At 38.4% G+C, this 18,039-nt stretch overlaps 1 protein-coding gene across 4 annotated transcripts in view; it reads left to right on the plus strand.

The window, feature by feature from the left end:
• Positions 1-18,039, plus strand: part of SDK2 (sidekick cell adhesion molecule 2) — a 392,527-nt gene that overhangs the window by 256,160 nt on the left and 118,328 nt on the right. For all 4 annotated transcript variants that reach the window (XM_039351954.1, XM_039351956.1, XM_039351955.1 and 1 more), the window contains exon 2: positions 8,247-8,406. In XM_039351954.1, coding sequence (XP_039207888.1) covers positions 8,247-8,406 — 160 coding nt within the window. The remainder of the gene's footprint in view (positions 1-8,246; positions 8,407-18,039) is intronic.

Consider the following 18,039-nt stretch of genomic DNA (forward strand, 5'->3'; position numbering starts at 1 on the left):
CATTTCCAAAAAGCCTGTGAGGACAATGCAAGCAATAAAATAGAAAGGATACCTCACTGCAAATTGCCCTCTATGGGGTCTTGAAAAAGCTTAAACCCTTTTAACATTGCGTTTTCTGCATGGGTATGCACATATTCGTGTGCTGTTTGTGGGTTCTGAATTAGTCCCACATGAAAAAGAGGAATTTAATCCCCCCGGGCCCAAATTGTTATTGTTTTATGACAAATAGAATACCAGGAACTAAAGCAGAGAAAGAGTCAAGGATTTATTTATTTTGCTTGGGGTTTTTGTTTTTTGTTTTTTGATTCAAATGAATACAAATAACGTGGTTCAAAGTATATTTGAAAGCTGTTGGAAAAATATGAATGCACCTTTGAAGTAAAAAAAAAAAAGAATAGCATTTGTTACACAGAAAATGAAGCTGTGCACTTCAGCTTCCAGTTTTACATAGCAAATAAACTGGGCTTTCTTCTTTCCCTCTTCTTCAGCCCCCTACCCGCCGCCCTTTACACTCTATCTTAAAAGCCTAGTACAAGTCTTTAAAATGCTAAGAAGCCAGCTGGGAATAAATGAAGCAAAGCAGCTTAGAGAAATCCTAGATGGACTCTAAGCTCTTGTTGATATGGTTACTAAATGGCTCAGGTAGGCGCAAATATGGCAAAGGGATCAGAACTGTGTCATTGTGGATAATATGGCACAGAATGCTAGGTGTGGAGGAGAGCGGGTGTGCCAGCTTGGAAAATATGAATTTAGTTCCCTGATGTGTGTAATAATAATCCTGTACAATCCTTATGCCTCTATATTTATGCCTCAGTTCCCTTTACCCATAAAATATATACGGTGATAGCACTGCTCTCTTAGAAGGGGAATAAATCTTAACAAGAGAGTCACGCAATTACTAGGCATGCATTTGGCCATGGGTTTTTATTTGCTTGTTTCCTTGTTTCAAAAGATGTCAGGACTTAACTTTATTCATGGTAAAGAAGAGCCATTGAATCCAGCGACAGGACAAGATCTTAAGAGCCAGTGACATAAGCAGTATCACTTCTCTGTGAAAATCTAGCATCTTTTCCTGTTACTATCCCTCTGTCCCAGGCAAATTCATGGATCTTCATAATTAGGCAACCCTTCCCCCCCCCCCAAAAAAAAACATTGGAAATAAATTGAAGTAATATTTCTTCCTTATTTTTTCCATTCTCAAGTTTTTATTCTGGCATAAGAGTCAGAGGGCAACTACTAAAAATGTGTTCATTGGTAACTTTTGTGAATTAAAAAATAAATTAAGGGAAAATCGACATGACACATCTCTAGGTATCAGGCTTCACTAGAGGGTCATCATTCTTCAGAATTAATTTTTTATATTGAAATTAGGTTATGAAACCAAAGCAAGCAACAACAGCCCACGCAGAAATTCATGTTCTTGGCAGCCTATTTTATAATCAGGCTTTATTTCTTTACTCTATACATATCCATAGGTGTGATTGAATTTAAACAGCTTCCGGGAATGAATAGGGAGGGAGGGTTAGCTAGTTACCTTAATTACTAAATACAATACCATATCTGGCATTAATTTGAGTGGCTGAGTCAACTAAAAAATAAAAAGAGGATGTCCGTCCCACTACTGCATTTTCCAAACCACAGATCACGGAGTTCTTGGCTCATCTTATTTTCTGATCCTAAAGCATGTGTTAAAAATAGGTGACCGTATTCTAGAACAGTTATTTTTCCATCTGAGCAGCTGCAGTGGCCAGAAAGAAACTTTTTTTTTCGTTTTTGCTCGTGGATGGGAAAAGCATATTAATATAACCTTTAATAAGATGGTTTTGCAGATTACATTTTAATTATTTTTATTTTTAAAATACGTAAATCATAATTATGCCCGATTCATAATTTATTACTCTGACTAGTGCATATCAATACAAATGAGAAACAATCAAAACCAAATTAAAATATACTTTAAATCCAATATTACAAAGCACAGTCACGCATGTAGCCAAGGCCGGGCATTACAAACGCTCATTCTCACTGAGCAAAAAGCATTCAATTACTATCCTGGTCCGATGGGAGGAAAGCCAGCTCTTTACCCCAGTGCACAGGAGAAAAGCCAGTTTTATAGGCACGGTCTAATAAAGGCAAAGAAAAATATGCTCTCAAGCAATGAGAGCAGAGAAGATTGGGTGAACATTTTTAAATTTCCTTGTCGGTAAAAAATTGTGTATTCAGAAGTGTTCAGTGTTCCCCTCTTGGGAGATGCAGTCATGATAAACGTAGGGTGGTCTAATTTGGGGATTGATTTTAATTTTAATTTAATTTTAATTCTATTTTTGTTCCTCCTTTGTTGACAAGATTGTTTGGCCTTATTACCCGGCTAGATGGCAGTACAAAGCTGACTTTGACTGATCTCAAAAAGTTATGCATAGTCAGTCCTTGTCGCTCTTGCATGAAGGACCATCAGCAAATACGAGGATTGCAGGTTAGATTTAAAAAGGAAAAGATAGCCTGGGAAAAAATGCTATGGGAAGCCGTGTCTGAAGTGTTGCCAAGTAAAGATGGGTCCATATGGTCCCTAGGAAATGCAGTCAGTGGGAAAGGGTCTTTACCTTTACTTTTTGGATCACAGCATAAAAGACAACAAGAACTAAGCACACAGTTAAGGATTGTAGTGCTTGTGACGCAAAAAGCAAAGCTATCTACTTTAGTCTAAAAGAAAAAGACCAAAGACCAAAGACCGGAAGTAACTTTATTGGAGCAACAAAAAATATAAACAAGTAGAAAGTTAGCTTCTGGATTCTCAAGAGTTCCTCTTCAAGTAACCCAAGGGGCAGGCAGGGAAAGAGGATGGAACCAATCTTTATATATTGCCAAAGGTTGTCTACGTAGGTGACATAGATAGATAGATAGATAGATAGATAGATAGATAGATAGATAGATAGATAGATAGATAGATAGATAGATAGACAGACAGAGAATATTGTACATCTGTAGTTGATCCCTAAGATCACAGATTAAGCATATCAGTGAATGCCATCCATAAATTAAGTGTCAAATTGTACTGGGTTGAACAGCAATGATGAGCAAGTATTTCAGCCTGGCAACCAAATGCAGATTAGTCCTCGTTATCATGTTTCATATATCTACCTACAACTGCAAAAGTTGGACCATGAAAGAACTAGACGGGAAAAATCGACTTGTTAGAGTTGCAGTGTTGGAGAAGGCTCCTGAGCATTCCTTGGACAGCAAAAGTGACAGGCAAACAAGTAGTGAAGCATATAAAACCAGACATATCACAAAAAGGCAAAAATCACAAAATTCTACCTTACTTATTTTGGCCATGTCACACATCCAGCTCCCTGGAAAAGGTATTTATGTTTGGAGTGGTAAGCGGTAAAAGGAAACGAGGCTGCCAAAAAACCACAGTGGCTAGACACCATCAAAGCCAACACCAGCCAGAACACAAAACAACTGAAAGGAGCTATACAAGATTGGAAAATGTGCAGAGCACTGGTCCATAGAATCACAGAGAATTAGATAGGATTGTGCAGATAGTATCAGCAGTTTAGACTTGCCATCAGTTTCTAAAAGGGGATTACAAATTGATTTAATTAGTCTTTGCTAGGGCTGCTCCTATCAGATTACTTTTAAAAGTTAGAGACAAAGATGGAAGAGAAATTTTACAGTTTTCAACAAATAAAGCCTGTTTCTCAGATCTATGCAAGTTTAAGTAAAATGCACAGATTTTTTACTTAGATAGATATAAATGGAAACCTAGCACTATTTTTATTTCCAAAGCTTGAGTGGTGTTCTAAATAAAAAAGTCAATTGAAGTCAAATTATTAAGTGACCAACCTTGTTAAAAAAGCACACAAGAATGTTTTTCCCCTTGTTAATTACTTGATGAAAATAGTCTAATTTACTGCTGTTTATCTTGCCAATGTTGCCAGAATAAAAGAGTGGTAGTTTTCATGGCAAAACATTTATCTTCAGCTTTGGTTTGAAAATATGGAATCATTCAATTTCATATCTTAGCAAATGCACAATGCATCATGTTGCACCTCTCTTTTCATCAAATGAAGTAGATTTTCTACATGGTAATCATTGAACTAAGCTGATGTACTATACTTTTATAGGAATAGCTGTTAACTGCCGCCAATGCAAATAGATTAGGCCTTTAACATCTGAGTTCACATTAGCAATCATTAAGCCTAGTAGAATTTAAGCACTAGACGTTTCTCATTACAGTTTTCAAGAAAGCCAGTAATTAGGAAGAAACAACTATATATATATATAAAAAAAAACTTTGGTAAAGGCTCAGTGGATGTTTGCTTTGGTTATCTGCAATTTGAAGTGGTCTAGACAGCTTGTGTAGACATGTGTTACTCTGTAGTTTCTTCAGGGTAAATACAGACAGTCTTGGAAATTCTGGTCCCAACTGAGGTTATAAGTTGAAGGCTATCTGTATTTACTGAAATACTATTATTAAAGATGTCTTATTGAAATCTATATAATTCTTGTCTATATAATTTGTCTGAAATGGTATAGGGTTTCCTGCCTCAACAGGGGGTTGGACTAAATCACCTCCAAGGTCCCTTCCAACATCATCATCATCATCATCATTATTATTATTATTATGGATCATCACAGTCAGCCAGATGTTCAGACTGGATTTGGCATTTTGTCTACCTATCGAGTCCTTACCCAAGGCGTGGGATAGGCAGATGTGGATGTTTGATGGTATTACAGATATCGTCGCAGGATGGAAGCAGTTCCTAGTAAGGCTGCCTTTTGCAATTGACTAATAGCGAATTTGTCAATGCCAATGGTGTTCAAGTGGTGCTCCAGTTGTTTTGGGATTGCACCCAAGGCGCCTATGACTATTGGTATTATTATTATTATAAATTATTATTATTATGGATCATTGGACAGTCAGCCAGATGTTCAGACTGGATTTGGCATTTTGTCTACCTATCGAGTCCTTACCAAGGACCTGGGATAGGCAGATGTTTGATGGTATTACAGATATCATCGCAGGATGGAAGCAGTTCCCAGTAAGGCTGCCTTTTGCAATTGATTAATGGTGAATTTGTCAATGCCAATGGTGTTTTTATTATTATTATTATTTGTTTTTTTGTCTTGCTTCCTTGACCTTGCTCATCTGTGTGCAATTTCTAGGGCTATCCACTCACCAATATCTCTCAGAGGCTTACAGAAGATTAAAACAAGTAGAAACAAATAACAGAAAATCTGAATGACTTGCCTCACAGCAAAACCACATGTTACCTTGCCTATTGTCTCAACATGATTTGAGTCCAATTCTGAATGGACCTAGAAGACAAATCTATAATCTTCACTTAAATATATTTTCCCATTATTGGTGACAATACATGGAGATACCTAGAGAGTAAAAGTGTCGGGGCATTAATACAAAATAGAGATTATTTTTTTTTAAAAAATATCTTCCTCCCCCCCCCCAGAAGATTGTAAAATAAAGCTCATCCCATTATAATCTACTTCTTTCCTTCTGGCTCTCCCATGATTTTTGCCTGGAATCATCTGTGAGAAAGTACACGACATCCCTCTCTCTGGGAGAACGTCTCTGTATGTGTTTTTCAATGTTAATAGCAGACACAGCCCCCTTCCCGAATTCAGACTGGATCTGTCGCCCAGGAGAACAGCATAACCCTTTCTCCCATACTGTTTTTACAATTAAAATAACCTTATCCCAAAAGCTGTTATTTCTCCCTCAAGGCAAAACATTCAGGTATCCTACTGGCTCCTATATATTTTACTCTGTAGAGCAAAGAACAGCTTCAGGGGTGGGATAATTTTCATCAAGAAAATAGAGGGAAAGCAGTAACCTCCATTTCTCACAGCCAATACCAATCTTTGGGCATGTTTGTGTATGTGTGTGTGCTACTAGCCTATAAGGACATGTTAGAAGTAAGTCTTCATCCTGGTTCATCCAAGCTGGGAATAAATAAGCAACATGGTGACTGCTTTGGGAAGATGGATATAGTTTATTGAAGAAGCAGAAAGAGCAAAGGAGAGAAGGGCTGAGCACATGGGCAAGGGATTTTTTATACCCTCTCTAGAGTTTTGTTTGGAAGTTTCCTGTTCCTGTGGCATGAACTTTGAGGCTATTACCTATGTCATGTATTCTGACCTGAGCCTAGGCGTGCCTCTCTGGTATACTTGATGGTAATGGGTTAGTCCTATTATGTCCCAAAAGTCATATCCTGCTTCCCTGGGGCTGGGCTAATGACTCCTAGAATTTGGGTGGGGTATGCAGATTTTTTCTTTATCTTCTTGAGTTCTCTGGCTCCAACTTTCTGATGGTTTTACATTTGCATTTGTATAGGGCTGGCTACTGCTTGGGGCAGAGAGATAGATTTGGGGTCAGGTTTGGTTTCAGCTTTTTTTTTAAAAAAAAAATCCTTTTAAAAATCCTTTTGGTGAAAAATATATTTTCCTGCCCTTTTAATATTTCCTTCTCTGGGCTAACTTCCCTTAGACACACACAGAGAGAGACACACAATTACTTGTTACCAGTTTTAAAACTAGCAAAAATCTTATTGGTAAATGGTGAACAACATGTATGGTGACGTCTTGTTCAAATCTAGCCATGTTAGGTGATTCATCCATTGAAAGCCCTATAATATCTCCTTTTAATCCTGAAAACCTTTTGGTATGAATATGATGGTGGTGTTTAGTGGCAGCAAATGCTTTATATTTTATTGTTGCATTGCATTGCATTGCATTTATTTTTATGACTATCATATACAGATAGTCCTTGCTTAATTACTTTAATTGGGGCTAGCAACTCTGTTGTTAAGCGACACAACCATTAAGCAAAAAAAAAAAACATGTTACTATCCCGGACCTATGACATCACTTCTGCTGTGGTCATGAAATGATTCATCTGTGGACATTAAGCATGTTACAACATGACTAGGGCTTGCAATTTCATTGCCAGCTTCTCCATTGACTCTGCATGTCAGAAGCCAGCCTTAAAGCATGCAAACGGCAATGATGTGACTGGGATATTGTCACAGACATAAATGCCCAGCAGCTGTGAAATGCCCAAATTTCAGTCAGATGAGCACTATAACAGTCACAAATGGGAGGACTGGTCATAAAGTTGTTTTTCAGCCCATTGTAACTTCAAACGTCATTAAGCAAAGACTATCTGTATGTCACAACTCTGTATGGCTCACAACAATAATAATAATAAAAACCATTACAACCAGAACTTGATGCATCAACCAACACTCTCCAATACATCAAGTAATATTAATACCTCCATGTTGGAAGCACCAAAGTGCTTCTGTGGTGAAAAGATTTGCCAGTGACATCACCATTGCCGAGGGAATGCCCAGTTGGGGGCTCCTTTTGTGCCCCTGCGAAGTTGCCCACTGAAGTGGTACCCATTTTATCTACTTATGATCTTCCACTTTCAAATCGCTGCATTGATGGGAGCTGGAGTGTGTGACGGGAGCTCACCCTGCCCCACAGCAGCAACAGGACTCAAAAGCGAGGCTGCCGATTGTCAGTCCAGCATTCTAATCTCGTGAGACATTGCACTCCTACAACATCAAGTGTAACCCCAAGACTTCAACTTCACCCTATCCCCACGCTTAGAGGAAGAGACAGCTTTTTATCATCTTCCAGGAGTCAAAAAGTGTGGGGGCCTTCTGAATTCCAGGGGGAAGAATATTCCAGTGAGCAGGAGCTTTTATGGAAAAGGTGTGCTTCCTATATCCAACTAAATGACACATTTGAGGGAAAGGATCTGGAGTGCATTCTCCAACCTATCCAACATGCTGTGACAAGAAAATACCCTCAGAGAGAAGCAATCCCATAATTAAACTGGCCCTGTGTCATATACAGCTTTAAAGGTGACACTTTACATAAATGTTACACTAAATAGGTCTCTGAAATCAAATGGTGGTGTCCTTAGGACAGCAGCATATTTACAATTAATGTATAACTATTTGAAAGTGATGTATGTTTTTAAACAGGCTGGTCCAGAGATACATCATCGCAATTTCCAGATTTCTCACTGTAGTAAAACATGTTTCAGAAAAGATATTTACACATAACAAAGGACCGACATTTTCAGAATTGGCACGTATCTTTTCATTCATAGACCGACATATTAGATGGACAGGCTACTTGTCTGATCCAATATTGAGGATCTTATATGTGGTGAAGAATGCACAGGTTTAACACATTTTTCTTTATCGTTTCAGATGATGTTTCCCCATATTTCAAGACAGAGCCAGTGCGCACTCAAGTTCATCTAGAGGGAAATCGTTTGGTGCTCACCTGCATGGCAGAAGGGAGTTGGCCTTTGGAATTCAAATGGCTACATGACAACAGAGAGTTAACCAAGTTCTCACTCGAATACAGGTATGTCAAAGATTGTCAGGAATTTCTGCTGTGAACATCCCTGTAACTGCTTCTCATTTACTCCGTTGGGACCTGTATTATCTGCAACTTCAGATTTGCTCACAGGGTCATCCTGGATTTATAATCAATTTATCTTCTTACATAGTATCTAAAAAGATTAGCAGAGAAGTAGATTCCATGCTGTTTCTTCCATACAAAGAATAATGCAAAATAGATAAGGGTTTTTGTCATAGTCTAAAATGCTAACAGTGACAAAAGCAGACAATTAAATGAGTGGGTTGGACTTGTATGAATTGTAAAAGCCAAAATGAGAAGAATTTCTTCAGGCAAGCTATATTGAGCCCTTATTTGCCAAGATTAATTTTGCCTATCTCACAAGCTAAAAAGAATTTCCTGTTCTATGTACAGACTGTTAATCAAGAATCACTCAGTCTACATAGTTCTCCTTCTATCCCTTGAAGCAATCAAGGAAAGTAATTTTGACACCACATTTATTAAGCCACTTTATTTACTTATAAAAGCTGGCTCCTTATCTCTAGATTCTGCTTTCTTAATACTGATTTAAAAACAAGAGTCCTAGAGGGGAGGAACTCTCTTGAAGAAGATGGATATAAACCATTATTCCACAGGCGGATAGTCTTTTAAATGGGTAGATTGTGCATTTTCAGTTTCTCAGCACTTTAATGTCCAGTCTGTTTTGTTACTGATGAGGTAGACATAATTAATATTTCACAATCAGATAACTTACTTTCAAACAGAACCTCCCTTCCTTCTCTTATTCCTGTATTCTACCATGTCATCAAGCATCTTTTGTACAAAGAACAAAAGATACCTTTAACTAAATTGGTTTGCAGAGGGTATCCTGCATTAATAGTTTAAAACTGAAACAAATTGCATACAAAATCAGCACACCAGAAATCCTGACTGGTTATGCGCTATAAAGTCTGTGTCTACTCCTATCGTATAGATCTTCTTCATGTAAATTTCTGCATAAAAAGATTCTCTGTCCTAACCCTGATCCTTCAAATCTTCCAATGATGCATTTATTGCTGTTGGTCATTTTCTTTTTCTTTTTTTTTTCCCATCTTTTGCAGCAGAGGTCTTCGCATAATATGTCAAAATATGATGATTTTAGTCTGGCTATTTGTACGTTGAGTGAGGACTCTGAATAGATTTGTTCTATGTTTCATTTGTTCATTTTCTTATCTATCCAAGATAATCTCAGAAGTCTTCTGAGTCTCCAACAAAAAAGTTCAAAAGGATCAATACTGTTTCTGTATTCCTCCAACATGCAATGTGTCCTTCCATAGAGTATCATAGGAAAAAACATTGTCTGCATGATTCAGATCTTTGTAGAGATAAGTACATCTTCACACATCAGAATATTTTCCGAGGCCAGGTTGTTGTCTGTGATGCAGTTCTTGACCACTGGTCCCTTCATTGTTGAGAGTCAATCCTAAAAGACAGAAGCTATTCACCACTTTGTTATTGTCAAGTGTCAGTTCTAACTTCTAAGACCAGTTGCTGCATCTTTTGTCACTAGTTTGGCTTCTTTATATTTTAACTTAATCTCATTCTTTCACTCTACTCCTTGACTTTCATTACACAAGAACTTGCACATTTTCATTTGCAGCTATCAGATCTCTATCATCATCATAGTGGAAGTTTTTTTCCTACAGTTCTAAACCATGATCATTTTCTTCCAATCCAGATTCCTTTATATATAAGATGTATTAAAAGTTAGAGCAATCACAATATGTTTTATTAATTAATGTTTTTTTCCAGGGAAAATGTTACTGTACTCATGGACGTTCAAAGTTCATTAAGGAAGTGTTTAAAAGTAAATAAGAACCAGTTTCAACATTTAATGTAATTTATATAATAAATTGCCTATGAGTCATGACTTTTGGTACACCCTATACATTATTCTACATATAGTATATGTTGAATACATAAGGTTAGAGAATACAGTCTTTTCCTATTCCTTTGTCAACCTAGAGCCAGTCTGTTTCGCCACATTTGGCCTATCACATGCAGGCCTGTGTACAAATTTCCCATGAGGATAATGAGATGTTCTGGGATTCCCATTTTCATAAGCACATTCAACAGCTTGACAGGGTTGCACAATTAAACCCTTTCTATATTCAATGAAGCACATAGTGTTTTTTTGGGGGGGGCTATTCTTTGGCTTTCTCTATTATCCCAACATGCAGCGGTAATAATATATTTTGGTTTTTAATCTGTGTTAGATAATCTTAAACCTGTTACCATAGTATGTGAAATTATGATATTGTACAATAGTTTGCACATTCTGTCAAATCTCCCATTTTTGGTATTGTTACAAAGACTGACAGCTTTCAATTTGTTGGCCAGGGTGTTGGCTTTGTTCTGCAGCTTTAGCTTGATTTGGAGTTTGCACATGAACAGTTTGTGATCTGTTCCACATCTCAGCCCTTGGCAATGTCTTTCCTGCTGCAAATGAGATTTTCCACCTTCTTCTACCAATATTATTATCTGTTTGACTTCTGTTTTATTCTGTCTGGTGATGTTCATGCATATTGATGTCATTTAGTTGTTGGAAGACTATCTTACAAATAAGGAAATAATTGGATTGGTAGAAAGTGATGTCTTTTTTTTAACCTCATTTCAGTTTCCTAAACTATACAGTAAAACAATATATTTTGCTTGCATGTTCTATTGAATTCAGATTGAACTTGACCAGCAAACTCCTCTTCTGCATCAGTGGTTAGAGCATAAACTTGGGTAATTGATATATTAAAGGCTTGTCTGAAAAGTTTAATTGATATTATCTGGTTGTTGACTTGATTGTGCCCAAGGACTATCCTTTCTATCTTCTTCCTGATTATGAATACAATGCTGTTCCTTCTTTGTTTTTCATGTCCTGTGTAGTATGATCTTCTGTTTGAAAGGGTCCAGTTCCATTTCTATTTCAATTCACTGATACCAAATATGTAAATGTGTAATCAATTCATTTCATCTTTCTTATGTTAACTTTTTCCATGCTCATGTCTCCTATGTTACATGTTCCCACAATAATTCTGTCTTTGCAGCTTTGGATTTTATTTTCCTGCAGGGCAACATCAGCTACTAGACTTACCAAAAGCTTTTATCTAGCCATTTTAGAAACCCCATTAGCATTCTGAAAGATCTTCAGCTCTTCCTCAATAGTGTGTTGAGTGACATCCAGCCTTAGGCTTCCCTCATCTAATGTTATAAATATAAATCAGTTTATATTGATTATTGGTGTAATTTTTCAGGAAAATACAAAAGTAGTTTATCTTTGTCTTGTCCTGCACAGTATGAAATGATACCTTTGTATCTGCCTCCAGTATCTTTCTGTATCACTTCTGTCTAATATGCTGTCTGCTATTTAGGTAGCTGGGAATAGCCTTGTTTGAGCTGTATGCTCTTGGCATACATCCCTAGCATTTCTCACTCATCCCTCCTAGAAACATCTGCTTCCACCCCCCCACCCACCATGATAAGGCAGTATAGCATTGGATGAAAAGAAATAAACTGTTATTTCACACATGCACAAACTAAAGCTCACCAACATAAAATGCTTCTGTGTTTTTGATTTGTAATTTATTTTCCTGTTTTTATATTTTCAAATTGTGGGCTAAAATTAATTTCAACTCTAGTCGGATATTTTTCTTATATATAATAATAATAATAATAGTAAAGTTGGAAGGGACCTTGGAGGTCATCTAGTCCAACCCCCTGCTTGGGCAGGAAACCCTACACCATTTCGGACAAATGGCTGTCCAGTCTCTTCTTAAAAACTTCCAGTGTTGGAGCATTTATTGCTTCTGGAGGCAGGCTGTTCCACTGATTAATTGTTCTCACTGTCAGGAAGTTTCTCCTTAGTTCTAGGTTGCTTATCTCCTTGATTAGTTTCCACCCATTGCTTCTTGTCCTGCCTTCAGGTGCTTTGGAAAATAGCTTAATTCCCTCTTCTTTATGGCAGCCCCTGAGATATTGGAACACTGCTATCATGTCCCCCCTCATCCTTCTCTTTGTTAAACTAGACATACCCAATTCCAGCAACCGTTCCTTATATGTTTTAGCCTCCAGTCCCCTAATCATCTTTGTTGCTCTTCTCTGTACTCTTTCTAGAGTCTCAACATCTTTTTACATCGTGGTGACCAAAACTGGATGCAGTATTCCAAGTGTGGCCGTACCAAGGCATTGTAGAGTGGCATTAATACTTCACGTGATCTTGATTCTATCCCTCTGTTAATGCAGCCTAGCACTGTGTTGGCCTTTTTGGCAGCTGCAGCACACTGCTGGCTCATATTTAAGTGATTGTCTACTAGGACTCCGAGGTCCCTCTCACAGTTACTACTATTGAGCATGGTGCCACCTATGCTGTACTTGTGCATTTGGTTTTTCTTGCCTAAATGTAGAACCTTGCTTTTTTCACCATTGAATTTCATTTTGTTAGTTAGTGCCCAGTGTTCGAGTCTGTCCAGATCCTTCTGTATCTGAAGCCTGTCTTCTGGAGTGTTGGCTATTCCTGCCAGCTTGGTGTCGTCTGCAAATTTGATGAGTTCCCCATCTATCCCTTCATCCAAATCGTTGATGAAGATGTTGAAGAGTACTGGGCCCAGAACAGAGCCCTGGGGCACCCCACTACACACTTCCCTCCATATAGATGCAGTTCCATTGAGGACCACTCGCTGAGTAGGCCGGTCAGCCAGCTACGGATCCATCTGGTGGTGATTCTGTCTACCCCACGTTTTTCTATCTTGTCAAGTAGTAGGTTGTGATCTACTTTATCAAATGCCTTACTGAAGTCCAAGTAAATTATGTCCACAGCATTCCTCTGATCCACTAATTTTTGTCACTTTGTTTACACAATCTGTAAACAAATCACTAGCCTACAAGGACAGATCATTTACCTAGGGTCTGTAATCCGTGCTCTTCGGGCAGAAATTAGGTGTCCAGTTCAGCCCCTCTACTCTAGTAAGCCTCCCTGCTATCAGCCCCCTTTACCACAAAGATCCTGCAGGAAAAGGGCAGTGTGGACAACCGTGGGATCTGGCAGGGTGAGAGCTGTGAACCATAAACACAAAGCTTTCGCTGTGTCCCTGCACAACAGCTACAGTGCCCTTGCTGACCTTAATAGGGACATTAAGGAGACTGGTAAAGGTATTTGTGAAGATAACTCAAATAAGCAGGGGATTGTGGTCCGAGATGAAGAACTAGATTTTGACAGGGAGAAGTGTGAATCAGGTATTGCACATCAGTCATGCAAAAATAGAAAGGCTCCCAAAAAGAGAAGCTACCTTCTGGTAGGTGATTCAATTATAAGGGATGTAAATTTAGGAAAGGACACAGAGGCTTTGAAAGAGGTCAGGTGTCTTCCAGGTGCTACTGCCAGTAGGGACAAGAAGCGTATTTCTAAAATAATCAAGAATGGCAGCAAGGACTGTGATGTGGAGGCTATTGTACATCTTGGCACTAATGATCTGTCCCAAAAAGATGTACTGTCTGTGCAGAATGATTTCCAGAGCTTGGGGAAGGAACTTAGCAGAATAAGCTGTAGGCTTACTTTCTCAGAGGTTTTACCAGTGTATAAGGAGCAAAATGATAGATTGTGGATAGATTGTGAGATTTATGCCTAACACTTATATCTCATTTTGATATCAATTTATGCATTAGTAAAGCGGACATCACAAGTTCCCAGACACATAAGAACAGCTGTCGAACTAGGATTCACTTCTTATTAATTTGTGAGTTACTTGCCCTTCTCTATTAATTTATTATTGTTTTCTCTTGGTACACTGAAGATGGAAAGCGCCTCTGGTTGCAACTGACGTTTTTGTAAAGTTATTCCCTCTTCAAATAGCTTGTTAATTATCCCTCATTCTGATTACTATCATTTATCTATCATGGATTGGAAACTTGGCTTTGTGGCCTACAGCAATCTCTCTCTCTCTCTCTCTCTCTCTCTCTCTCTCTCTCTCTCTCTCTCTCTCTCTCTCTCTCTCTCTCTCTCTCTCCATTCAACCTTAGGAGCCCATAAAAAAAGTTTTCTTCCATTTCTTTCTCACTCAGTAATTTGAGAAGAAAACAACTGTCACAAACTCAGAGCTACTCAAGGTCTACCTTTAAATCAAGCCAAGTGCTTCCCAACATCTTGTCTGTGCAAGTGTGTGTAAATCTGTGTCATCCTCTCCATCTCTAATCAATAATTCAGCACAAGACATGTTCCAATTTAAGGCATCGTGTTTTAAGGCCTCTTGCTGCTGCTGCTGCAATGCTGGGACCTTGGGAAGGGTCCCCTCCCTGAAAGCTGCCAAGAAAAGCCTCATTGAATGCCTAGACCAGGGTCCCCAACCTTTTGGGCAACAGGGAGAGAGGTTTCTCTGTGGACCAGCGGGTGCGTGGTTTTGTATTCTGTCTGCACCTCATGGATGGGGCTTGGCTTATTTATGCAGACCAATTGCCGGCATGCTGCAACCTGGTACTGGTCCACGGACCGGGAGTTGGGGACCCCTGGCCTAGACAGTAGCTTAAGGCTCCTGTAGAAGAAAGAGTGGAAAACTTTAGAATAGAATACTTTATTTGACCAAGTGTGATTAGACACAAAGAATTTGTCTTCAGTGTAGAAACTCTGTGTACATGCAAAGCAACAAAATCATTATCATCATCGTTGTCATCATCATTGTTGAGTCCGTGGCGGGAAAACAGACACGAGAAGCAGCTGGAGTTCTCAGTTTCATTTATTCAGCGTTCAGCTTACAGGAAGATGGCTTCAGCCTCGCCCAACGCCTCGCAGCCTCTTATATAGGCAACTCCCGGGTAAATGGGTTACTTTTCCCGCGCCAGCACCCGCGCATGCGCACGGCGCTGGCGACAGCCTGTCTGGTCCCGGGCAGCTTTGCACCTGCCCGGGACTGCCTGCAAACGCCCGAGCCGTTTGCAAAGGCTCGGGACATAACAATCATCATCATCATCATCATCATCATCATCATCATCATCCCAGAAAGAGATATCTTCCCAGTTTCTACCACAGCTGGTCTTGGGTGTGGACCATCCCTCTATACAAGGATCATGGATCTCACCACTGCCTACCAACTGTGAGATTCCTCGGAACAATGAGTTCTTTCCTCTCCTTTCTTACTCCCCTTTGGCACGACCACCTCCCTGAGTTTCTCCTTACTACAGCTTTGGCTTAGAACAGTGTTTCCCAAACTTGACAATTTTAAGGCATGTGGACTTCAACTCCCAGAATTCCACAGCCAGCAATGCTAGCTGTGGAATTCTGGGAGTTGAAGTCCACATGCCTTAAAATTGTCAAGTTTGGGAAACACTGGCTTAGAAAAATTAACTCCACCCCCAGACTGGGTAGGCTGAGGGTTGACTCTATTCCTAATCCCCTAGCCAGGGCCAGGGCCTCAGTCCACCATCTTGCCTGCTGAACTGTGGCCCTGACCGCTTTCATGAAACCCTCAGGGGCAAGTTTAGAAAATGATTTGATGGGCCACCTGCAGTGCTACAGGCTACAAGTTTGAAACCCCTGGTTTTTTTGAAGCTCAAATTTTTTAGCCCTACATAAAATTAATAATTTTTTTAAAAAAAAAATCTGCTGATTTGTAAGTATTGTTTATGCATTTCTCTAAGGATCTCTCTGTGTATAAATGGTTTGTGCACTGATTTTTTTAAAATGAAAACACAGATGTGCTATAAAATTACGGAAGATTAAATTTCCTAATTCCAATCTAGAATCTAAAGATTGTGAAAGTCATGCAAGTGGTCGCTGGTACAGGTGCCCATTATCTATGCTCTATATCTAGGAGTACTAATGAATTATAAAAAAAAATTGGCCTTCCCATCCAAAAATGTGCAAATCTCCAAATCTTTTTTTGGGACTGGGCTATTTTTCACTTTTTCAACTGCTTGAATTAAAACATGAATGGTCCATAGTGTATGGACTACTGCAATATGCAATATGGGGCTGTCCTTGAAGACCACTTAGAAGTTGCAGCTGATCCAGATGGCAATAGTACAGGCAGAAAATGAATGAATGAATGAATGAATGAATGAATGAATGAATGAATGAATGAGTTATGGTCATGCCACATCACAGTGTGCATGTGTAAACCTGAGCTTTATGCTCTGCACTGATTACAAGTTGGCTTCCAGATAGAATTCACAGTGCTAATTATCATCCATAAAGCCCTTCGTGACATAGAAGGCCTGGTTATTTGAGATACCTCCTATCTCCTGTAATTTCTGCCTGTCCTGTATGTTTGGAAAGAGTTGGCATGCTTTAGATCCCATTGATTAAACAGTGTCATCTGAAGGGACAAGGAGGTAGGTCTCCCCTACACAGAACCTTCTGTTCAGAATAATGTAGCATCCCCCCAGAGATCTAAATGGTCCCTATTCTGACCTTGTTTAATCAGATACTTAAAACTGGACTCTTCTTCCCTCCACTGGGCAAAAGTGTGCAATAGACCTGTTACAGGAACTTTTTTGTGTTATTGGTACCCTGGAGATATCATATGTCATAGGACCTGGAGTTACCCAGGGTTTTATGCTGGTCCTTCTTCAAAACTTTTGAAGATCATCTGTACAAAGGGGAAAAATATCTCTGGATTCTACTGCCTAATCCTTCCTCTTGTAAATGTTTCCCTATAATTTAGTTTCTACCCAAAGCTGTAATAAAAAGCTACCATTTGCGTTCAGTGTTTCCTGTGGTCAGAGGCACTTATCACCAGATATTTATTATGCTTATTGGTGACAGTATTTTAACTGTTTTTAATATTGTATGCTGCTCAGAATCATTACAGAGATAGCCACAGAAATCTATTATTATTTTTTAAAAAAAATATTTAAAATTTATGTCCTGAGGATGTCACATGTCATAGTATTTGGAGCTAATCTTTCTTGACCTTGGGCTTTATGCTGGTCCTCCTTCAAAAGTTTTGAAGATCATCTGTATAAAGGAAAAAAAAAAATCACTAGATTCTGTTACCTAACCATCAGTCTTGTAATTCTTTTCCTATAATTTAGTTTTTACCCAGAACTGTTATAAAGGCTACCATTTGGATCCAGTGTTTGAATGTTTCATGTTTATTTCTGCATCACTCTTTGGATCAAACATTTCTGCATCACTCTTTGAATCAAACCTTTATTTGAATTTGAATTGAATTTAAGCTTTTGAATTAAATCCCTTGTTGAATTTCTACCTTTAAGCCTCTAGCTTAATTTTATTTTCTCTTATTTGGTAGTTTGGTATAGCATTTTTACTTTTTTATTTATTTTCATACACGCACACATACACATACATATATATATATAAACACACATATAAATACACATACACACACATAATGTCTTTTGTGTAAGAGCTAAGGTTTTTTAAAACACTACATAGTACTTTTTAAATAAAATAGTAAGACAGGTATATCCCTCTTGATATATAATACTAACAACTACTGTTATTTTAAAACAATGCTAATTGTAATATTTTCAAGTTTAATGTGATGTTGATAATTATAATTATAAACATGTTACAATAACCCAATGTGCTCCCCTTAATTAACCATATTGATTCTTTAGCCTAGATAGTGATAATACCTCAGAGTAGATTATTTGTTT

This window comes from Crotalus tigris, unplaced genomic scaffold (genome assembly GCF_016545835.1).
Source record: "Crotalus tigris isolate CLP2741 ecotype Arizona unplaced genomic scaffold, ASM1654583v1 scf7180000018376.1261969, whole genome shotgun sequence".
In the NCBI taxonomy this organism is placed as follows: domain Eukaryota; kingdom Metazoa; phylum Chordata; class Lepidosauria; order Squamata; family Viperidae; genus Crotalus; species Crotalus tigris.